Genomic DNA, 24,632 nt, shown 5'->3' with positions numbered 1-24,632 from the left:
CTCAGCTTCCTTGGAGCTGCAAGGAGTGAGAATTCAATGCTCACACATTCACAATATCAGAACCAATGTACAATATACCAGCAAGCTTGAGAGAGATGGCTGCATGGCACATAAGGATTGTGTGATTTTAGTCGAGCAGCAGCAATAGCCATCTTTATTTCACTGCTATTTATAACCCATGCAGACCTTGTAAGGAATGATGCTGTCTCTATCCTCTTCAAAATCTGTCCAGAAGAATATTCAGCTCTGTGTCTTGTTTTTCTCCTATATAGCCATCATTACATCATCTAAAGATGCAGTTAGAAGCACCTGGGTAAGTAACAGCTGGCTTATCTTAAATCCAAACAGAAGAGAGCAATTGCTGATAGCAGGAGGAAAACACTTTGAAGAAAAAGCTAAGTCTATCACCTTACAGCGGCATCTGTTCAAGTTTGCCCAAGTAGAGCATATTCCCTGACATCTGCTATGTGCACAGCTAAATCTGGATGGTGTGTGGTTGTTGTTGTTTTAGCTGGTTCTATTGCTCTACACTCAATTTTATGTTAAAGGAGGAAAGAATGCACACACTTCAGTCCCTACAGAGCACAACAGCCTGCTTCCTGTGCAGCACATGAAGATGTGGTCTCCCTTTACTGACTTTCAATATGCTTCTGCTTCCAAATGAAACTCTGAGCATGATTTATCAGTTGCCTAGGGCACAGTTACCTTAGTGACCTCACTTTCCATAACTCACCTAGATAACTGCAATCCATCTCACCAGCATAGTTTACAGAAGCAATGCTTAGGTATGTGAGCACTGGAGAGAAAAAAGTTCATGGCCACAGGACATCAATGGTAGAGGGAATGCTGCATGGCTTTAGTCTGTTATCTGCCAGCCTTGGGAAGATTTCTACTTTCCAAATAAATTTTCCCCAGTAGGCAAGGATGAAAACCTGCAACCCTGGCTGGAGTCTTTTGAGGCACAAAGATGCACATTTTTGTTTGAAGTCTACTATGTGCTGCTCTGCTTGCAGATCTGCTCAATGTATAAATACTGGGGTAGTAGCTGCTGTAAGATATCATAAACAAGAATGAAAGCCTAATCTTTGTATTAATATGACAGATGTATATGTACCATTTTACCACGCTGAAGAAGTATTTGACATGAGACTGGATGGTGTTCTACAGCTCTGCACATTCAGAGAATTTGCAGATGGTCTCTCCATGTGTCTGTTTTGTTTCTCAATACTTTATTCTACAGGGATTTTAAAGGTCACTCTTTATTCATCTATCTGTATTGAAAGCTAGGATATTTTGCCAAAATACATTCCCTTCTGGAGTATGAAATCTCTATCATCTCAATTAACTTCTTCTAATAAAAATATCCAGTGGGATTAGGAGGAGTGTGGGAGTCAAGCACAATTCTGTATTATGTCCATCTCATTTAGGGTTTAGTATACCAATAATCATAGAATCATAGAATCAGCCAGGTTAGGAAGAGACCTCCAAGATCATCCAGTCCAACCTATCACCCAGCCCTAGCCAGTCAACTAGACCATGGCACTAAGTGCCTCAGCCAGGCTTTTTTTCAACACCTCCAGGGACGGTGCCTCCACCACCTCCCTGGGCAGCCCATTCCAATGCCAATCATTCTCTCTGGGAAGAGCTTCTTCCTAACATCCAGCCTAGACCTCCCCTGACACAACTTGAGACTGTGTCCCCTTGTTCTGTTGCTGGTTGCCTGGGAGAAGAGGCCACCCCCCACCTGGCTACAGCCTCCCTTCAGGTAGTTGTAGACAGCAATGAGGTCAGCCCTGAGCCTCCTCTTCTCCAGGCTAAACAACCCCAGCTCCCTCAGCCTCTCCTCATAGGGTTTGTGTTCCAGGCCTCTCACCAGCTTTGTTGCCCTTCTCTGGACACCTTTCAGCACCTCAACATCTCTCTTGAATTGAGGGGCCCAGAACTGGACACAATACTCAAGGTGTGGCCTGAGCAGTGCTGAGTACAGGGGAAGAATAACCTCCCTTGTCCTACTGGCCACACTGTTCCTGATGCAGGCCAGGATGCCATTGGCTCTCTTGGCCACCTGGGCACACTGCTGGCTCATCTTCAGCTACTATCTACCAGTACCCCCAGGTCTCTTTCTGCCTGGCTGCTCTCCAGCCACTCTGTCCCCAGCCTGTAATGCTGCTTGGGTTGTTTTGGCCAACACTTGGCCTTGCTAAATCTCATCCCATTGGTCTCTGCCCACCCATCCAGCCTGTCTAGGTCCCTCTGCAGGGCTCTCCTACCTTCCAACAGATCAACACCTGCTCCTAGCTTGGTGTCATCTGCAAACTTACTGGTGCTGGACTCAATCCCATCATCCAGATCATCAATAAAGATATTGCACAGGACTGGACCCAGCACTGATCCCTGGGGGACACCACTAGTGACTGGCTGCCAACTGGATGTGGCACCATTCATCACCACCACTCTCTGGGCCTGGCCTTCCAGCCAGTTCTTGACCCAGCACAGAGTGAATCTGTCCAAGCCACGAGTTGCCAGCTGTGCCAGGAGCTTGTTGTGGCAGATGGTGTCAAAGTCTTTGCTGAAGTCCAGGTAGACTACATCCACAGCCTGCCCCACATTCACCAGGAGGGTAACCTGATCATAAAAGGAGATCAGGTTCATCAGGCAGGACCTGCCCTTCCTAAACCCATGCTGGCTGAGCCTGATCCCTTGGCCATCCTGTAGGTGCGTTGTGATGGCACTTAAGATGACCTGTTCCATCACCTTGCCTGGCACTGAGGTCAGGCTCACAGGTCTGTAGTTTTCCGGTTCCTCCTTCTGGCCCTTCTTGTGGATGGGCATCACTTTGGCAGCTTCCAGTCTTCAGGGATCTCTCCAGTGAGCCAGGACTGTTGATAAATGATGGAGAGTGGCTTGGCCAGCTCATCTGCCAGCAATCTCAGCACCCTAGGATGGATCCCATCTGGTCCCATGGACTTGTGAGGATCCAAGTGTCTCAGCAGGTCCCTTACTTCTTCCTTGTGGATTACAGGGGGACTGTACTGGTCCCTGACTCCATCCACCAGTTCAGGAGTCCAGTTGTCCTGGAGACAACCTGTCCCACTATTGAAGATTGAGGCAAAGAAGGTGTTAAGCACCTCTGCTTTTTCCTCATCCTTTGTCACTGTATTCTCCTCTCTATGTCCTAGAGTGGCAAATCTTTACACATGCAAGCATACTTCATACTAAAGTTTGTATTGTTATATCGTAAGGGCTTTACATAGGCTTTAGTGGACCATAATTTTGTTCTTCCAGTTCTGGACCAAGCCATAGCCACAAGTCAGCACCTGAAGGGAGTGCATCCAAACCTACACTGCTCCTTGTGAACATTTCCAAAGAGGAGTAAAAAATTGTCAAGTTCTAACTTCAGTTTCACTATTATATGCAAGAAAATAAAATACACGTGTTCTCCACCGTGAGACATTTTGGCTATGTGAAATTAGGGGTACTCCAGTCTTACAGCATGTATGTACCACCAAAATCAAGACTTAGCTATGCTTTGTGATCATGGTCAGATTGGCTATATCCACATAGTAGTGAGGAACTTGGTCAGAATCCTGCAAACTCCACCTCCTTTGTAGTAGTTAGTCCTTACACCTCTATTATTGGGACGCACGGTCACCTCATTTGCCTAATATATGACTGCAGATGAAAACAAGATAGTTGGAACTTGGACAGTTAAACATTAAGGAAGACTCAAGCATAAAGCTCCCTGAGTAATCTTTTTAGGAATATCATTAGGGTTGCCCTAAACTGGCCCCCAAACCCTTGTGGCAGGCAAAGGAGATGGCCAAGTGGCTAATTTGGCCTCAATCCTGCCTCGGGGACTGCTCTGCACTGTAGCACAGAGACTGCATACAGACACTGACAGCAGTGACACAAACACTAACAGTAACTGCTGAATGCTACGCACCATACATAGGGGATTGAGAAAGGAGTGGAGGTGAGTGAAGGAGGGCTCTGCTGCTTTCCTCCCTTTAAGTGCTCCAGCAAACTAGGCATAGATTAAAGAAAACCTGCTTCCCAACGAAAGGAGATCACTACATCGGAGCAAGGAGAGCAGACTCCAGTGTATTTTTTGTGGCATGCATTCCTTAGGGCAGATGGTAAGGTCACAAGCTGGTCTCATGTGAAATGTGGAAGCCACATTTAAGACCATACCAGGACTGAAACCACACTTCTTATTTACTCCAAATTGAATTCAGCTGCACTCCTTCCTTACATTCTCAGCGGTACTTTGGTAAACAGGTTTTGATATACAGCCTGGAGTAGCCTTTAATTGATTTGTGTTTGTGCACTCCGAGAAGCATGAAGCATAAGCATGTTCAGACTTTAAATCATTGCTATTTATGAGACAAATCTGACTTGAGGTCCTTGCCTTTTTTTCCATAGTATGTAACCCAAAAGTCCTCCTGATAAGGAAAGAGCCTTTTTCTCTTTCTGCATAGGTGGCAAACCCACAGCTCATCGGAACGCTCACATAACATGAAACTGCACTATCCAGATCTCACTGCCTTCTCCACATGGATCAGTTTACAGAGTCCACAGAACACAAGCACCATTCCAGAAGACCAAAAAAGGCAGAAAACTCCTTATCTAACTCTGAGTGTAGGGAAATGGAAATTGCTCTGCTACTTGATGTGAGGGTCAGGCTGAAGGAAAGCAAGGCAATATGGCTTGCTGCACAGTAAGAGCTTGAAGGGCTCTGGTTCTTAAACAGCAGTGCTGTTCCAGTAGAAAATCTCTGCAAACTGGGAACAGTATAATCACAGCTTCTGAGAAAAAAGTGGTTTTTGTTTAGCAGAGACAGTACTGAAGTAATGTATCTGAAGTAGTTTTCTCTATCTGTTCTCAAAACTGGTTTGGTTTCTTTCTGAGTCCACTTATCATATTATTGTATAATACTATTGTTAGCTATTGTGATATTTGTCTGCCAGATAAAGAACAGACAGAAAGAAACAATTTCATTCCATTCCACAAGCTGTTTAGCCAGAGAAGGTATTTAATGTGCTGCAAAAGCCAGTTGAACACTGTCCATGCCGACAGCCCTGGCAAAGGCTTCGTTTGAAACTCATCAGCAGGAGAAAAGCGAAACCATAAAAGGTTATAACTGAACTTGGCATTATTGCTGACAGGGCTTGGGGTCATGGCAGCCTTCTCTGCTTTGCTTGGAAAACTATGCCCTGCATTTTTTTTTCCATGGGAGAGGAGTGCTAGAAGTAGAGATGTTATTACCCTTTAGCACCCTGTAACAACCATTAACACCCTTCTTCGGGTACCATAGGTTTAGGATAAAATTAAGCTAGAAAGAAAGCCTGCATTCTGCTACAAAACCACACAAGAGATGTTGACTCAAACAGACTTTTTCTCCTAATGAAACAACCTCCCCAGCAGAGGCAAGTACTGAATGGACAAGGTTAGTTAGCTTAGGGTAGCAGAGTTTGAAATTCACATGTCCCCTGTAATACACACTGCAGACTGCTGCTAGCCTCCTTGAAGTGTGACACACCATATTGCTTCTCCTGACAATTCTGACACAAAGCTGAGCTATCCTGCTCTGGCAGGGGGGCTGGACTAGATGATCTTTCGAGGTCCCTTCCAGCCTTTGACATTCTGTGATTCTGTGACTCTATTTAGAAACTGCCCTTTTGAGACCTGTGGATTAAGTAGCTCACAAATACTGGAGGCCAAAAGCACCACTTCAGGCTGTTGTTCCCACTTTGCCAGTTCGGGTGACTGAGGCATGAAAGAGTAGAATGACCTTGCCCAAGGGCACTCAGGAGAATGGATCTGGGAATGAAACCAGAGCTCACAACTCCCACGCAAATGCCCTCAGCACAAGAACATCTCCTTCTGCCACAAGCCTAATGGAACAAACATATAATGCATTCTCAGGAGCCCTTTTTCTAAGCCATCTGCTCCTGTGCTTGAGTCAACCAGCTATTTGAATTACTTGTGTGCTACAGGTTAGGCATCTTCAGAGCTCTGATACCTGTTCACGGAAAGTCAGAAGAAATCCTAGGACTTTCCCCAGTGAGCCTATCAGCAGATTCCATCAGAGTGAGTCCCAGGAACCCCATTTTCATGGGGTTTGTAATTTCTTCTTAACCAGGGCATTCCTAGCATTTAGCAGTATAAAATACAGGAATTGAGTTGTGAGAGATACTGTGATAGTATTTTCTTCAGCAGAAGAGAGGTGAAGAAAATGTAGCTAAGCAGAGAGTTCTATTGGGATTTCTCAGAACAGAAATGATGTTGAAGTTAGATGTCCCTTCAAGGAGTAAATCTGGATCAATGTACCAGCACTGATGCATAGGGCAACATAAGCTGCTTTTGCTCTATGTGTTGTTATCATGCTGTGAAAATTTAGTGTTGATGCAGCTGCAGTGTTTTGCCGCCAAACATTAGCGAGGAAACAGACAGTGGAGGTTACGACACTACTGAACTGCAACAGCAGCAACGGCAGCAACAGAAGGCATCTCTTCCTTAACCACCAGTCTAGTTGCTCTTTAAGCATAAAACTAGTTACAAAAATTCTCCAGCAATCCAGAGGAACTTAAAAGGCTAAAGGTTAGAGACCGAGTCCACCCACATATTCTTAGGAAGTTCACTGCATTCTTGACCCTAACTGTAAACTGGGAATCACATGGATACTGCAAGATACTATCTAATGTGTCTCAACAGAAGATGAAGTTTCAGAAGCATTCTTGTAAGCACTTCTGAGCTGCAGTTTCTCTGTGGAAGTTCCATTTCACTCTGTTTCACAAATGTCTGCCCTTGCTTTTTCAGAGAGAGAACAGTTTCTGACTACCACTGGATCCACTCAGTCTGAGAGGCAAGCACTGAGCCAGATTTCTCAGCCATGCACTAAAAATGCCAACAGTGCCACTGTGCACTGTTGGTTATTCTACCACATTTCCTTACAAAAGAGTTTCAGGGCAAAAAAGTGGCATTAAGATAGTGTGCATATTTAGAATCATAGAATCATAGAATCAACCAGGTTGGAAGAGACCTCCAAGATCATCCAGTCCAACCTAGCACTCAGCCCTAGCCAGTCAACTAGACCATGGCACTAAGTGCCTCATCCAGGCTTTTTTTCAACACCTCCAGGGACGGTGCCTCCACCACCTCCCTGGGCAGCCCATTCCAATGCCAATCACTCTCTCTGGGAAGAACTTCCTCCTAACATCCAGCCTAGATCTCCCCTGACACAACTTGAGACTGTGTCCCCTTGTTCTATTGCTGGTTGCCTGGGAGAAGAGGCCACCCCCCACCTGGCTACAATGTTCCTTCAGGTAGTTGTAGACAGCAATGAGGTCAGCCCTAAGCCTCCTCTTCTCCAGGCTAAACACCCCCAGCTCCCTCACCCTCTCCTCATAGGGTTTGTGTTTTAGGCCCCCTCACCAGCTTTGTTGCCCTTCTCTGGACACGTTCCAGCACTTCAACATCTTTCTTGAATTGAGGGGCCCAGAACTGGACACAGTACTCAAGGTGTGGCCTGAGCAGTGCTGAGTACAGGGGCATAATAACCTCCCTTGTCCTACTGGCCACACTGTTCCTAATATATGTTATCTGTCAGACCAGGATGGAGTCTTTCATATAATTAATAAACCTACCATTATAGTTAGTGATTATTAGTGATGATCAGGTTTTGTTCTCAAGCTAAAAGTGCATTCTCTCACTTTTGCATGGAAAGACTCTGCTCATCGAAGTTTTGCTAAAGGCATAGAAGTAACAGGTTTCTCATAGAAAGTAACTCCACCATCCCAGGAATGGAATTGTAACCTCATGCAGAGGAGCAGGTATTAGTTAGTGACTTCATGTTATACTACTTGCCTGTGTGCAATGTGCTTATGTATATGTCCCTAAGTATTTGGTCTGGCGCTTCCCAGCCGTGCACGAGGTTGCAGTACACAGTATGTGCACGAATGTTTGGAGGAATAAAAACACCATAACAGTTATTTGTAGGCCTCTCAGGGTGTAGAATATTGCTGTTGTTGCTTGGCATATACCTACCGTAGAGCTCACCAATCACCACGATATTTTGTTTAATTTTTTGATACGCATCAGGAACAACACAAATCTAAAGGATTTATACAAGGCAAAGAAAGCTGATCAAAGTCAGCCCTCAGGTAGGTGGTACACTAATAACCAAAGTATTAATGAAACACTGATCCTCATAAAATCTGTGTATACTAGGCATGGAAACACAATGCAATGTGCCTGAAGTCGTGAAGGAAACTTGTGGCTTAGCTGCAGAACAGACTACTTCCCTAGTGCCAAATTCTCCTTGTTGAGTGCCGTTATTCTTTAGACTCTGTCATCGTATCCAGCTTTAGCCAGTGTGAAAACCAAGTTGCCTCTTCAAAAGTGGTAACAGATTGAGATATTTCAGTCATATAGGTTCAGAACTATAAATCTGATAAATTTACCCAGATAGATCCAGTAAATGGCATGAAAGGAATAAATATTCTGCCTTGTCACCACTCTAGTTTGCCTAAATCAGCGTGATGTTACACTAAGCTCATCAATGCCTGATTTGCCAGCTTTGGCAACGTTAAGTCCACTTAAATCTGACACAGCATCTGCTGTAAATCATTAGCTCAGTTGCACATCAGGCCTTTTTGGTTTTGGAGCAGACACATGTTACAAAATCTCCCTAGAGAGATCACTCAGCTAATGAAATTGCTTATTTAAGAGTGATGATCATAACAATACAGAAGAGCTCAGCATGGACATTTTAGGATTAGTTCACCCTTCACAAGAAGACATTGCTTAAACTTGGTGTCTAACTTCTACTGCAGGTCTCCCAGTATCATTAGTGCTTACAGAGACACAGTGACACAATGAATGACTGTGAATCACAAGACTCATTGCTTGTGACTCGGTACTGTGTACACTGCACCACCTTTCAATTAACAAGTCTCCTCTAACTTGACAATGTGTGCCTCTGGCATGTGGACTGCAGATAGCTCACACTAGAGGCTGAATGTAATGGACATTTTGCTCATTAATATTCATTAAAAGGACAAAGAGGAAAAAAAACCACAAACCACCAAACTTTAGAATAAAGTTGGGTCTCTTTCAGGAGCATCTTTTCCCATGGCCCAGACTACACGGAATCATATCCAAACTCTTTAAATGTCTGAACCCCATCTCAGTTCAGTTGAGCTTGCAGTTGAAGTCTCTGTCAACAGTTAAATTTAAGACTTTAGGAGCCACACTGAAAGATATGCAGGGTAATATTTTCCTCTGAAATGTAGTATTAAAATTAGTTTTTAAAACTCATACCCAGGTGTAGTTTACAGCCTAAGACTTTGGGGGTTAAATTATAGCCAGATCAAGAATCCTGGCAGACAAGCCCAGTCTTCTGTTCTCTAGTTGGAGGTAAGACAACAATGTTAGGGTTTTTTTTTGTGAAGAAAAGTATTTGATAATGGAAAATATTAAACCAAGATGCAGGGCTGTCTTAAATATAATCAGGAAAGATTTTAGACTTCCTGCTTGAAGTAGGAACAGCTCTAAGGTCAGACTGGATTGTTCAGTTACTTATCCAGTCTGAACTTGAATACTTCCAAGGATGGAGACTGCACAACTTTTCCTAGGCAACCTGCTTTCTGGTGTTACAGTCCAAATTTAATTTGGGAAATGATTATTGGAATCTTTCACATTAGAATCTTGGCCATCAGCATCAAGTCTTTGCAATCCACATGGCTGTAAGAACAATAAAATGAATACTTCTTTATTTCCCTATTAATTTCATTTCATATTTTAACAAATGCCTTTGATTTGCTAAAATTTGGGACAGACAAGCCAGTTAGCTAGACCTTTGAGAAACACAGAGCTCTGCTGGTTCAGACACATTCCACCAGAAAGCATATTTTCTTTATTTGTACTTCCCCTCAATGTATTCAAGACTCAGTTGTGGGCTGTGGTCGGTCAGCAGTATTTTGAGCACATAGATGTGCTTCTTATCACACCTACAGGAAGGGAGCTCTTGCCGAGTTTAGACCCTTATTATAAATAGCTGAGGCAAACTGAGCTGATCTCTAGCACCAGGGCCTTCTCCACAAATGCTTGTTAGGAAAGTGAGGTCACAGCAAGGGGGACAAGTTTCTTCCCTGTACTTTGGATGGAGCAGAGAGAAATAACAGATGAGAATTTGGGAATGAAGATGAGGTTTGGTAAACATGAAGTCTCACATTTTGTGTAATCAGAGAAGCACAGCTTCTCTCTTTTGACTGCAGCAGGCTTTGGAGAAGGGCACCTTCCAGCTTTCATAAACATCTAACACCTTTAATGCTGCAAGTGAAGCATTTTATCTCTGCAGTGAAATTCTAACCCACTCCCTAGATGGAAGACATTTTTGCTACCTTTTCTCACATTTTTGAGTACCCAGATTGCATGTGTATCAAACTAGGAATCTTGAGGCTTTGTCATGTCTTTGGCAGTGCTGACATCAGCAAGATGTCTCACTGAAGAACTTGGCAGCTTTACAAGAGGGAATTTATTCTTTTCAGTTAGAAACAGCTTGTCATCAGCCAAAACGCACAGCAAACTCCACTCCACTACATTGCAAGGATTCTTTACCCTACTCTCCCAAAAGCATCTCTGGGAATCCCACTGTTCTCTGGCACATTTCTAATGGAAGAGCAAAGCAGGAGGCCGAGATGTAGCTTTATAAGGTTATAGAATTCAAAGACTTTCAAATCAATTAACTCCAAAGGATATAAACTAGTGACTTATATAATAATGAATCAAGGCTCACGCAGTGAAAAGATAGTAAGGAATTGTGGGTCAAATTCAGCTGAAAGGAAAAAACCCAGCATTTTGCCAAGTAACCTGCTGCAGTTAGCAGCCAGGAGCAATTGCTTAGGAAAGAGTGAAAAAATGGGAAATGTAAAGAGCAATTAATCTCCTGCCATTCTTCTCTAACTGCTATCACCTGTGCTGGGGCTCTGGAGACAAACGCTGTACCCAGAGCAATGTATGTGATGATTATACAAGGATCAATTTTTCATGATGTCAGTTTTCAAGCTAACTGTACTTCTGACTTGCACAACCTGCTGTTGTAAGCAGTAGCACAATTTGTCTGTGTATTATGTGAAAAACATTTAACTCTATTTGCTTCTGTTCTTGAGTTCTCTGGCACATTGTTGGAATCTACTTGATATTTATACTTGTTCATTCAGTTATCTTTTAACTGCAACGAAAGCCACAGATTAGATGGAAGATACTCATTTAAATAATTCTGAGGCCTCTTTTGACAATCTGTACAGCAGAGGGACATTCAGTGTTTAGTAGTGGATGTAGTACTTTGAAGTGTGCTTCTACTCATTCAACTTAGCATGTTATTCACTGGATTGCTGGAATGAATTTCCAGTCCAACTTGGGTTAGTGGTATTGTGCTACTGATTTCACTGGAGCCATATACTTGTCTTTGGCCTTCCACCCACATTTCTTTACTCACTAGCCTGGATATCTGTTAGGAGAACTAAGCCAATGCAGGTATGAGTGTGTGATCAGGATGCAGCCTTACTGGTTGAACTAGAGTTCATCCAAATGCTTGGGCAAGCTCTCCCTCGCAACATGTCAGAACCCCTCTGCAGGCCATAGATAACAGAGTCTAGAAACAAACCCAGCTGGCAGACTGATGATGCTTTAACCACATTTTAACCACATTTAACTCTTTGCTCAGAGAGCTTCCTTAAATTTCTCTCAAAACCATTTACTGTGTATCCACCCAAGGTGGGTTCATTAGCCCTTTCACAGGTAGATGTCACAGCTCTAGATTTGGTCTGATACCCAAGCTGCTCTACATCTAGTGTGCAGTTTTATCTGCAAACATAGTGCAACTGACCAGTCTACAGCTATTCACAGCTGACCACAGCCTGCTACAAACAAACACAATGGCCCAAACATGTTCTAACGAGGCCGTTTGAAGTTTTAAAGGATTCCATATTCAAAACCTGCTGTCTTTATTTGCTGCTTTCAGTCAGTATAACACAGTAGACAATAGTAGGTGTTTGAGTGAAAAGGATAAAATCTCCCTCTCCCAAGCAAAAGGATGCTTTCAAATTTACAGTCTAATAGAAACATTCTCCGTCCATCCTGAAGGGCCAGTGTTAAAATTTGCAGTCTAGCAAGCAGCTGGGTGCTGCAAACATTAGAGGGGAAAGAGAAGTGCTATCTAACAAAAACCATGGAGGCGAGCTGTTTTTCTCTTGAGTTGCTTTCTAAAATCTGAGCTGTTTGGCACCTCCATCTCTAATTCATGATTTCTCAAAATAAAACACAGTATAGCCCCACTGAAATTGCTTATAGTCCTTATTACAATGCCACTGTGCAGCCCAGACATCTTTTGGAGGATGAGTTTTTAATTTCAGTTTTCTTAATTAATCTGGACTTTTTGTTTGTTTGTTTGTTTAGTTTGGTTTGGGTTTTTTTTTATGTCACCATACATAAAGGAAATGTAGAGTGATATTTGAAGGATGAGTTTAGATCTAAGACATTAGTATGGACTTACCAACAACTGTAAGGTTGACTTGTGCTTGTCTGCTGCCGAGTTTGTTCTCTACGACTAGGGTGTAACATCCACAGTGTTCCTGCTTTGTTGATGATATTGTTAACTTGCTGCTGTTTTCAGCATTCTCAATTTTAATATATTCATTTTCTTCAATCTGCCAAATTCAAAAGGAAAAAAAAATAATATGTGGGATAAATTTCTTTGCATGCAAAAGAGCTCAAGTAACAATACAAGGTTGACATAAGTGTTGCCTGCAGATAACTCTATTACAGCAGTGCATATGTGCAGCTGGTAAAGTATGGCAAAGTGTCAACACGAAACGTCTAGAAATGCAGTGGAACATTGTAACGGCTCCAGCCCTACAAAGACAACAGGAAGCACTGGTGTTGCCGGGACTGAACTCAGGAACAGGAGTTTCAAGGTTTGACTTCTCTTTGACAGACTGCAAGAGTCTAACTGGCAAAAGAACAAACTCTGATCTTAAACATCTCACAAAGACCACAGTGGAACAAGGGTTTACCTCTAAATACCCTAATTCATTTGCCCCATTCTGCTTTAGAAGCCCAATGGGCAAATCATCTGTAGCTGTGGCTTTTACCCTCTTGTCTTAACCAACACTACTCTGTATTTCCATATACATTAGGCTAACAGTTTCTTGACTTTGAATAATTGAAGATGATGTTGCCTGAAATGGAGATGTAATGCTGCAGCTGTGCAGAGACACACACAAAGATTTAGTTTTCCTATAGAAATTCAATTTTCTGCAGAGGAAAGAATCTAAATCTGAGCTGAATGCCACAGGCATGTTGTGCACTAGTTTGTAGTTCAAACAACATAAATGGTCAAGGAGACTTAGATTTTAATCAGTATTAGCTTGAGATATGACAGATTATTTAAAAACCTCATGATGCTGCACTGCAATTAGAGAAGCTGTACACTGTGTTCTTTGAAACAGACAACATAATGTCAATGCCCTTCTTCCTCCCACCACTTCCTTCTTAGATAAGTGACTCTTCCAACTCATTCTCAGAATGTCATTAAAAATGAAGGTTATTTAGTTTGCCTTATCTTGTCTCATATATTCAGAGAATGAGAAATGACAAGGTTAAGAGCAGGACTTCCCCTGCTTTCTCCCGTGCCGAAATAGAGCACGTGCATTGCTATATGCCTGAAGAAACTTGAGAAGGATACACCTACCATAACTCAAATAGAAAGTTAGCAAATGGGATTAATGTAGAGTTACAGTTTAATTTACAGTTTAAATTGTATGGAAAGTTGTTCCTCTCTGCCTCCATGGTTTGTTCATTTGTTTGTCTACACTGGCTTATACGTTTTGCTTCATTAGAATTAATCAGAGGGTTATAGTAATAGAGAATCATAGAATCAACCAGGTTGGAAGAGACCTCCAAGATCATCCAGTCCAACCTAGCACCCAGCCCTAGCCAGTCAACTAGACCATGGCACTAAATGCCTCATCCAGGCTTTTCTTGAACATCCCCAGGGATGGTGACTCCACCACCTCCCTGGGCAGCCCATTCCAATGCCAATCACTCTCTCTGGGAAGAACTTCCTCCTAACATCCAGCCTATACCCTCCCCAGCACAACTTGAGACTGTGTCCCCTTGTTTTGTTGCTGGTTGTCTGGGAGAAAAGACCAACCCCCACCTGGCTAGAGCCTCCCTTCAGGTAGTTGTAGACAGCAATGAGGTCACCCCTGAGCCTCCTCTTCTCCAGGCTAAACACCCCCAGCTCCCTCAGCCTCTCCTCATAGGGTTTGTGTACCAGGCCCTTCACCAGCCTTGTTGCCCTAGTAGAACTAGATCTGTGTTAGGCAGAGAAAACTCTGAGAGGTTGCTCAGTGGGTTGCAATGCTTATGGGGAATGTGAAGATGGATCCGTGTGTTTCTAAAAGAAAGTCACTGGTCTTGTTTAACAAGCACCAACAACTGGCAATGTTAAACAATGGATGTTGTTCATCAGCTAATAAAGAGGCTTTCAAAGGCCTTCCCCTTTTTAGCTGAACGCAGTTCCAGCATCCCTACACTAGACTGCTGTCATGTACCACACTATGGGGCACACTTTGTAACATTCCTTTACTTCAAGCAAAAAGATATTTGCCCAGAATATACCTGTAAGAGGCCACTGTGGTTCTCATGAACCTAAGGGAATGTGAGAAAGGCACATGGAGAGGACAAGTCCCCCCTGTATGCTGCAGCACAGTGGCAGGGTTGAAATCACAACTCAGCACTTTGCAGATGTGTTCAAAAAACTACTTCATTGGGAATTTTTCAGAATGCTCAGGTGATTTTCCTTTTTAGGACTGGGAATGGAACAGAGTTGAAGTCAACCACATTTAAAGAAGAGAGGGAAGTCCAAGCACATATATATAACAAAAGTGGTGAAGAGTAAGTGAAAAAGAAAGCAAACTATTGATGCATCAGAGTACTCTCTCTGCATATAATTTATTAAATGAAAGACTGCTACCCTCACTTGTCCTCCTGCAGTGTTTATTAACCTTCCCAAAGATTTTTTCTTGTTTATCTCATTCACTTGCCATAATAACTCACTCTATGACTTTGCACACCTTTGGATTGTCTTGTAACCAAAGGAGAAAGTATAAAGATGTTTAAACCCCAAATTTACAATGATGCAAAAATGGTGTATAATCATGGATTATTGGTACAATACAGGTGTTAAGAGCTGCTGGTCTCTGTTATTGCATAGATTCTTTATGTAAAACCAGCCTTGAAATCTATGTAAATAGGATTGTTGTATTCAATAATGATCTCAGAATTCTGCACACACTGGAAACTCACTCTTAAGGGGTACATTTTACCCATGTGTTAAGACAGAACTGAGCAAAACAGGTCACTGGTGTCACTAGAGTAGAAATAAGTAGGCCACTTTCTAAGTGCAGTCTTTAAATGAAAGGATTATAAAGAAAAAAAAAAAGAAATGGAAAAAAAAGGAGTGAAAAAAAAAACAACAAAGCATCCCATTGCCTAAAGTAAGAGGTTATGTGGAGTTAGCAAAGATGGACTTTGGAATACCCTTTGCACTATCAAATTGTTTTGAATTCTTTCAATTAAATGCTGACACATCAGGATTTAGAGTCTAAACTTCCTTCTAGAAGATGTTTTTGTTTATGTTCTATAGAGTGCAGAACAAGTTCAGAAGGAAACAAACAGAATAGCAGCTCCAGTACATATTTATATTTGCTGTGTCCTAACGTGGCACTTAGTCTTCCAGTTTGAACTTGTATATTGGGTTATTTGATTTAAAGTGGGTTTATAATTCACTAAAGCAACTTTCTTTAGAAACTGCCCTTATGGACATGTTTAATATATCAAGGAAATTAATTCAAGTGGAAAGAACTTTGGACCTAAGGGGTAAGAGCACTGACAGCAGCAATTTCGTGCTGTTGTTCCTTGCATGGTGAAAGTTGTATTGTAAAGTATTTCACTCAAGCTTCTTGCATGGCATTTTGTCCTGCTGACATAACTCTTGAGCAATCATGAATGAAGAATAGCTTATTTTTGAAGGAAAGGAATGTTTTCTGTGGCACTTTCTGATACCTCTATCTTTCACCTCATCTATCTTTTAATTACATGGTCTGAGGCTTTTATGAAAGGAGCAGTCATTTGTTATAGCAGGGGACAGGCACCAGCAGGTTTAAACTGTAGCAAGACAGATCTGGGTGTCACACAAGGGAAAATGTCTACCACTATGAATATCTATCATCATTGGAATGTTCTCAGCAGAGGTGAGGAATGACACACACTGTGCCAGTTTCTGAGGAAGGTAGATGGACAAGATGGGTCACTGGAATTCTTACCCAGCTGTACTGATTCACTGATTGTTAAAACAGATCAGGAAACAATTTACCTGCTTACGAAATTTCATCCAGGTGCAAGTTATGGGTGCAGTTCCTACCACTTTGGCGAACAGCTCCACTGATTCACCTGCACGGACTTTTCTGTCTTCTGGGAACTGAGTAATCTGAGGTGGAGTAGCTGATGGGAAAAATAAAAGAGGGGGAAAAAAGAAATAAAAGATCCTCTGTTCATGTGACTGTACTTTCTACTTTTCCTAAAATTCAAACATATAACAGCATATACATCTTTCAGTTCAACAGTTTCAGAGCAGCATTTGAAATCCAGATCAGCAGTTATCTGTTGCTTGAATATTGTCAATTCTACTGTAGTGAAGCAATAAGAATCCTCCCCCTCAGAAGTCTGCCCATTCAAGACCAAGGTACAGAAATCCAAAGTGTTAAGACCTGAACCAACTCTAAGTGTACAGCTTATAACATTTTGTGTTGGCTTTTTCAGAAAAGCATCTTTTTCCCTCTGCAGTTTGTACTTTTGAAGGCTTAACTTCATATCAATGTGTGCATGCTAAGGAGGTGTGCAAACTGCTCCCTAATGTCATCAACGGCATTCAGGAATTTTAAGACACAACACATGCCTCCGGGGATTCTGGCTTTGTTAGCTAGATAAACATAATGTGGGACACCTATCAGGGAGTCAAGGAAGGAAATGGACCTCTGTCTTTAGCACACTCAATTTTCCTGCAAGCCGTGACACAGCCTTTTGGTTGTGTATTATGGAGCTTCTTTTAAACCTTGCGGTCCCATTTGTACTCCTCTACTTCTGAGTCATGTTTTTCTCCTCCTCTTCCCTCTCACTGCCTGACTATCAATAGATGGCAGAACATCGCTTTTGCTAACAGTGCTACTTCCTGACTCCTGGCTGTGACGCTGTGTGCCAGACTCCTGGTAAAACTGCTCGGACAGATGCCAGAAACATCACAGACCAGATAGCTCCAGAGTGAAACCTGTTCTTTTGCTTCACAAGAGCAGCACAATAAGAAATATCTGGGGAGGGCATGTCAGGGGGAAAGAGGGAAGATTTGATTACATATTGACAGAAATGGTAAAAGGCATTGTCACTGCCAAATGTAATACTCCTCTCCAAAGCATAGGGCTACTGGGCATGATAAAAGGGCTTTATTTTCTTCTCAATGTAATTAAAACAAAATGGCTTTCCACCCCTTCTAGGCTTGTTCTTTGGAAAGTATTTCTGTTTTGCAAATAACTGAAGGAAACTAGGCTGAGACATGTATCTGTCATAGAAAACAGCTGCAATAGGTCAAAAGCCTGACAAAAGTTTTAAGACTCTGAATGCAGGTTAGTGTAGAGGTACATTCTGAGTAACTTTAAGCATAGATAGCCTTGCCTAGGAGAGTGCAAACACATGAACAGGTTACCATAATGCCAATTATGAGAATCTACCAACTACTCTGTTGAGGCAGCTACATATGCAGAAGTGATATTCTGTGATTCATAGGCAAGTTTCTTTCACAGGAATCCAAAGTGTGTTGTGGATGTAGAAAAGGGCATGAGTTACAACACTACTGCTACCACTCAGTAGGATTTTGCAATGGTTTATTTGATAGTAACTTTTTTGCATGCTCATAAATTCTTAATGCTGTGTAACCTTATGAAGAATACTGACAAAGGTACCTTACCCCCTTTTTAATCACATATGCAAGCAAAGCTGGCAGGCTGTACTTGGAAATGTGGTGTCTGTCTTTTAAAACTCAATTAGTTTATTATTTATTCCTACAGGACAACGTGCACTAAATTACCTGCTTTTGGAGGAGTCTTTGGAGCTGGTTTCTTCTTAACTGTTGCTTCACCTAGTTAAAAAAAAAAACAAAAACAAACACAACAAATATAAACTCAAAGATGAGCTTTGAAAGGTACCAGATTAACTGCCAAGCTTACATCCATAGTAAAGCTTTGTTTGCTCTTGAAAACATAGTATGTTCTTTCAGCATATTACACTCAAGAATTAAATATACTTTTAAAAAACACTTTTGAATGAGTCTCAGAATAGTCACAGCTGGACCTGGATTATTTAAAAGAATCAAAGAAATCTGCTACACATCTCCTGTGATCTGTCATACTTTGTTCCTTATAGCAGTTGAAATGGGGTGAAAATACCAGGCTAAAATCAATGCTGAATGAGGTCAGTTAAAACCAGGGCAGCTAACATCAAATACTGCTTCTCATACCTCATCATGCTGCCTCTTGTGTTTCTTTGTGAGCTAGCAATATACAAGCAGCAGATACTGGTATCACCCTTCTGCCTCGTGTTCTTCCCCGGGCAGGGATAACTTTTTGCTATATTTGCAAAAGAAAGGGTCATAGCATCAAAATTATGTGGTCCAGAATTTGAAGTCTGGGCACATAAATTTTGGGAAGACAGTCTTCTACAAGTTGTGAATGGTAAGTAGAAAGACAGTGGAGAAGACAGGTAGGAAATGACTATTTTTCACAAACCAGGAGCTAGAGGCTGCCCAATTAAAATACCAGGCTGCAGGCATAAAGGAAATAAAAGCAGTATTTTAAAATGCAGCATGTATCATGTATGATCACAGACAAGTACTGTTTTGCAAGACAAAAATGTAAGCAGGTTCAAAAAGCCAAATTCATAGGAGTTAGGTCTAGTGGCCATTAAATGTAACAGTCTGGATGCCTTCAAAGCACTGAATTCCAGAAGTGGAGGGGTTCATTCATTTTAGAGCAGCCTCTTTTTATCTGCTGTCTTAAGCATCCTTGTCAGAGCCCATGCTCTGCTTTGAGCAAATATTTCTTGTTTTGTTATGCTCATGTAGCTTGATTGAAGTATGTTGGCTTTTAAGATATTACTGCCTCCTGTGGAAGCAGTATCTGATAACTGCTATTGAATATCTGGCAGAATATACACAGGAGCCTGGTGATAGCCACAACAGTCTCAAAAAGGTTTGAATTTTTTGATTCATTGTTTACTTAACTTACTTCAAAGTAACAAGACACTGAGCAGCAAAAAAATCCCCCAAAGTCCACCAAAGCAATAGAAAGAGTTTTATTTTAACCCTCTTTGCAACAGCAGAGTACAAACTGTGCATGATATCCAATGAATACATCATCTGATGCCTTGTGAATAAGGGTCTGTGAGTTGTTGAATCTGCTGTGGGAGTCTAATGTTACAACTGAAGCAATGGACGGCTGTGAAGATTGATTCTGGAGTAATTTCAAAGTCCTTGTTGATTTTGTAGGAATCAGAAACACAATAAAGGTAGAACATGCTTGCAGTTCTTGTTACCAAGAGTAACCAAGTCAAAAGAGAATAGTTGGGTATCTCACAAGGAAGCTTTTTCTCAGTGACTGTCAGCTCAACATAACTAGTCAAAAGTTTAGGTTGGTACTTGTGAGGTGTTCATCCTGCTATATTAGCAAACCAGCAGGGCATGAGCTAAGTTTCTCTCTTGACACATCTTCCATGTCACTTAATCCTATTTAAATGAAGGCCTTCAAAGAGGACTACTGGACTCATTAATTTTTTGGCCACCTACAGACTGGCATGTACAGCAAATATATTTCCTGCCTGACCAAAACCAGCAAGTGGTATTTTCAAAGCAGCTTTCCTTTTCATCATCTTATGGCCACACCCTAAGCTGAACCCCTTGAATTTCAGGCTGAAGTCACAGTTATGGGGGTGAAACTACTTCTATGACCAGGTGGCAGCTGGAAGGACTTTAGAATCTGGCCTATTATCTGCTGCTAAGCATCCTTATTAATGGAAACAATCCATTAGTTATTCATTAGATGCATACTTCATGCAAATTTAGTTATCTGATTGAAAAACAAGTACAGTTTCGTCTATGAGCACATTGTGTTTGACATCAGATTCTCTGCTCTTCTCTGAACTGAGAATGAAATAGCTGTTGAGTGTCTCTTCAGAGCTATAGCAGTTTTTAATGCAAGCTAAAGGAATGACATGAGTTTGATTACTTTTGCACTCCATTAAGTCCAACATGAACGAAGAGCACTAATGATGAGGAAAAAAACATTTATCAAGTGGCACCATGGGTTAGAGATGTTATTGCTATTTTTCAGAAGTGTCACTGCAGACAAATAGGAGGAAAAGCAAATTCCTTAACCCAGCATGGTTTTCACTCAGCTATTACCTCTTAGCCTATATAATGTATTTGTTGCATAACCTTAGTTAACAAGCAAGGTGTTGGTGAAGTCATTGCATTCTCAAAGTGTTCACATTTCATTTTGACTCTTAAGATCTCATTTTTTTTTTCTGGTCAACAATGTCATCCTCTGCCTTTGAACAATGCATGCATAGAATGAATATCTATGCACTCAGATGCCCCCTTACTCTCAGTTCATCATGGAAGGGAACCCAGTAACATAATATGTTCATTGACAACCACAGGCAGTGACATTCAGTTCATCATTGTTGCAGAGCAATCTTTCTGTACAGACTAGGATATATAATGAAACACCAGGTATTAGATTTACTCTGTGCATGGAATATGTATGTGGTGTCTCTCTTAGCCCTGAAATAAACAAGGACTTAGGTTAACTTAAGACAATTCCAAAGGCTTTCATTGCACATCAATGAAGATTTCCATAGCAGCAAAGCAAAGAACATGAACCCATCACCTCATTCTGCCAAGGGTATTGCTTTTTGAATGTAAATATAAATTTTCTTTTCAATTCTTAGTTTTTACCCACCAGAACTTTACATTCTCTTAATTGAGAATATATGCACTGTCACTGGACTTCATCAAACCATGCAGATTGCCAAGGTTTGCTGGAAGGTCTGGCTGAGTATCCTGTTTTGCAGATATAAATAGCTCTAAGTAGAAATGAGAAGCAGGGGCAGTGTGGAAGGGTACATGGATGTGTCTGTGAGTCTGTGAAGCTGACTTCTTTGGCTAATAGGGTACATTCTACTGTTCTTAGATCTTCCTTAAGAGTACCAGCTCATCTCATGCATTTTCTGGAAATGCAACTTTTGTTTCAAAAGCTGCTGGAGACAGTTAGTAAAAATCTACTAAGATTACTCAAAGTCGACGAGGTCAAATAATTGTTTTCATTAAAATATTTGAGCCTCTTGGAAATGTTAGTTCAAGTCTGCCTCTGCTGCATTAAAAAAAAAAAAAAAAAAGAAAAAGAAGAAGAAGAGGAAGAAGAAAAAGAAAAGGAAAAGGAAAAAAAATAAAAATAAAAAAAGGAAAAGAAAAAAAAAAGATAGTTTGTCTCTCTTTTGATATTCACATTGAAGAAGGCTGAAGCTGAAAACCAGCCTGGAAGAAAAAGGGCATAATGCTACTCCCTCCTGAAATGAATTTTCCTGCTTGAAACAACTTAATGTAAATGTTACAAGGCTGATATTTACATAACTGTATAGGCAGGTTTGCCTCTTAGAGAGCTTGTGTCTGGGGAGGGGGGGAACATAAACTAAAAGAGGGAAGGATCCCAAACTAGATGATAACTATGGGGCATTTGGTTGTGTTGCTCTTTGCTCTGATGGTGAATTCCTGAGAGCAGATATGTTCAGAAGCCTCAGTCTTTCTTTTTGTTTCCCTTTTTTGGAATTTTACTAAAAATAGGCATAGCCCTCCCCTGGAATGGCTCTCTGCACAACTTTCTTTCAGAAAGCAGAAAGTAAGACTTCTACAATCCAAAATAACAAACAAAAAGACATTACTCAAGATAAGATTCCCAATCAGTCTGTAATTCTCACTGTCTTGCTCCAGGCACACGTCTAAAATCGTGTGCATGTCTTCCATAGCGATAGATTTCAGCCCCTGGTAAACAAGTACAGCAAATACCTGTCCATTAACACAGGAAGCAAGGCATTTCCCTGCTTCTGTCTGCTTGTGGAATAGCCTCCTTTTAACTCAGGACAGGAGAAAGGCTTATGACATACTCTAATACTATAAATATGCAGGAAACCATTTTCCCCCTCATGCAAAACTTCTTAAGATTTTGTTTTCTGAGATGGGTTTTTTATGGAGCTTCCTTTAAGAGAAAGTGAAGTCATGCTTGTGACATGTCTATCATGCTAACAAGAATATTTATGAAAGAGATGGAAAACTCAGGTACAAGTCTTTGCTCTTTCCCAATCTCACTTGAATACTTCAGACGTGGGATGTAACATTATGAGGCCTCTCCCACATGCGAATGAATCACAGTGCAGCCTCCTTCAGACCCTTTTGGGGATGGATGTTAGAGTTTGAATCAAAAGTGACTGTTGCCTGCAAAGCTTCACTACTCACTCCTGGTGTAGCAAACATGGAGTGACAGAGACCTAGAAGTACAGAAAATAATGAAACAATTTGCCTCGTAGACAAGGCAGTGGATGATTCAGTTCTACCCTTGCTTCTGTCATAGACTATATGTAGGTATTCCTAGAGATGAAAGAGGAGAAAGATGATGGCAACAACTGTAGAAAAAGACAACATGTCATGACTTACCAATTTATTCACACAATCATGAGCCCATGCTAATAAATGGCAGTCACAATGCACTAACACCAGTAGCCTGAAAACCTTCATCAGGGTTTGAAAGCTTAAGCAGTTTTGCTTCACTGCTTCACAAAGAGCAAATGCCTCATAATGTTACCAAAAAGCTGTTTACTATCTAAATACAATAAAGTAGAAAGCAGCTCTGGCTTACATTTGATGTCAGGCAGAAATTATGAAACTAAATGCCATACAAATGGGTTATTTGCCTTTGTATGTTTGAGAACAGGTTTTAAGAGATGCTTTCCTTTTTCATTAAAAACATCTGCCATGTTGTTCCAGTATCCCACACTTAGTTTCCAAATCATGCAAAGATTGTCCTGTAATTGAAAAAAATCCAACCTCCTCCTCAAAACAAAAATAAAAATCCAGGAGATACTCCCTCATGCATTCCAGTCAAGAGGCAGCTAGCAGAGAATAGCACACACAGACCTTCAATAATGCAATATAGTACACTGACAGTAACTCAGTATTTGAAAGTGGCTCAGATGGAGGAGGAAACAACTCCTTAGCGTTGTAGTAGCACACTGCTTGAGCATTTTCTGCAATTAAAGCAAACCTGAGAAGTGCAGAGTAGATTTCACAGTATCACAGTATCACAGTATCATCAGGGTTGGAAGAGACCTCACAGATCATCAAGTCCAACCCTTTACCACAGAGCTCAAGGCTAGACCATGGAACCAAGTGCCACGTCCAACCTTGCCTTGAAGTGCCCCAGGGACGGCGTCTCCACCACCTTCCCGGGCAGCCCATTCCAGTGTCCAATGACTCTCTCAGTGAAGAACTCTCTCCCCACCTCAAGCCTAAATCTCCCCTGGCGCAGCCTGAGGCTGTGTCCTCTCGTTCTGGTGCTGGCCACCTGAGAGAAGAGAGCAACCTCCTCCTGGCCACAACCACCCCTCAGGTAGTTGTAGACAGCAATAAGGTCACCCCTGATTTCTAGTATCAAATACAGCTTATAAGCAACCCAGGTCCTGTGAATTACACACACACACAAAATAATCTCTGGTAGGAGCAAGACAACAAAGTTAGTTCCTAAAATATAGATTTAATTTTCATATTTATTATGTCCTGAAAGAATATTTACAATTAGATGCCAGATCCTTTGCCCAAATAGGTAGGTACAGGAATCTAAATGAGATTACTAGTTAGTACTGGTTACAAGATAGAGTTCAGAGAGTGGTGATCAATGGTGCCAGGTCCAGCTGGAGAGCTGTGACAGTGGTGTCCCCTAGGGATCAGTGCTGGGTCTAGTTCTGTTCAACATCATCAGTGACATTGATGAGGGCACAGAGTGTCTGCTCAGCGAGTTTGCTGATGACTCCAAGCTGGGAGGCTTGGCTGAGACAGCTGCAGGCTGTGCAGCCATCCAGAGAGACCTGCACAGACTGGAGAGCTGGGCACAGAGGAAGCAGATGAAGATCAACAAGGACAAGTGCAGAGTCCTGCACCTGGGGAGGAATAATAAACTGCACCAGTACAGGCTGGGAGGTGATCTGCTGGAAAGCAGTTCTGTGGAGAGATATCTCTGGGGATAAGAAGTTAACCATGGCACAGTAATGTGCCCTTGTGGCCAAGAAGGCCAATGGGATCCTGGGGTGTATTAGGAAGAGTGTGTCCAGCAGATCAAGGGAGGTTCTCCTGCCCCTCTACTCTGCCCTGGTGAGACCTCATCTTGAATACTGTGTTCAGTTTTGGGCTCCCC

The 24,632-nt window shown here is 41.8% G+C and overlaps 1 protein-coding gene across 1 annotated transcript in view; it reads right to left on the bottom strand.

Moving 5' to 3' along the window:
- The window catches only part of MYLK (myosin light chain kinase), a 165,668-nt gene that overhangs the window by 30,754 nt on the left and 110,282 nt on the right, over positions 1-24,632 (bottom strand). Inside the window, exons 18-20 of the mRNA XM_064157004.1 lie at positions 18,206-18,256; positions 16,442-16,569; positions 12,557-12,710 (exon numbers count right to left, since the gene is read on the bottom strand). Coding sequence (XP_064013074.1) covers positions 12,557-12,710; positions 16,442-16,569; positions 18,206-18,256 — 333 coding nt within the window. The remainder of the gene's footprint in view (positions 1-12,556; positions 12,711-16,441; positions 16,570-18,205; positions 18,257-24,632) is intronic.

This window comes from Pogoniulus pusillus, chromosome 2 (assembly GCF_015220805.1).
Source record: "Pogoniulus pusillus isolate bPogPus1 chromosome 2, bPogPus1.pri, whole genome shotgun sequence".
In the NCBI taxonomy this organism is placed as follows: domain Eukaryota; kingdom Metazoa; phylum Chordata; class Aves; order Piciformes; family Lybiidae; genus Pogoniulus; species Pogoniulus pusillus.
Note: the sequence above shows the minus strand (reverse complement) of the source record. Positions and strands in the feature narration are given on the sequence as shown.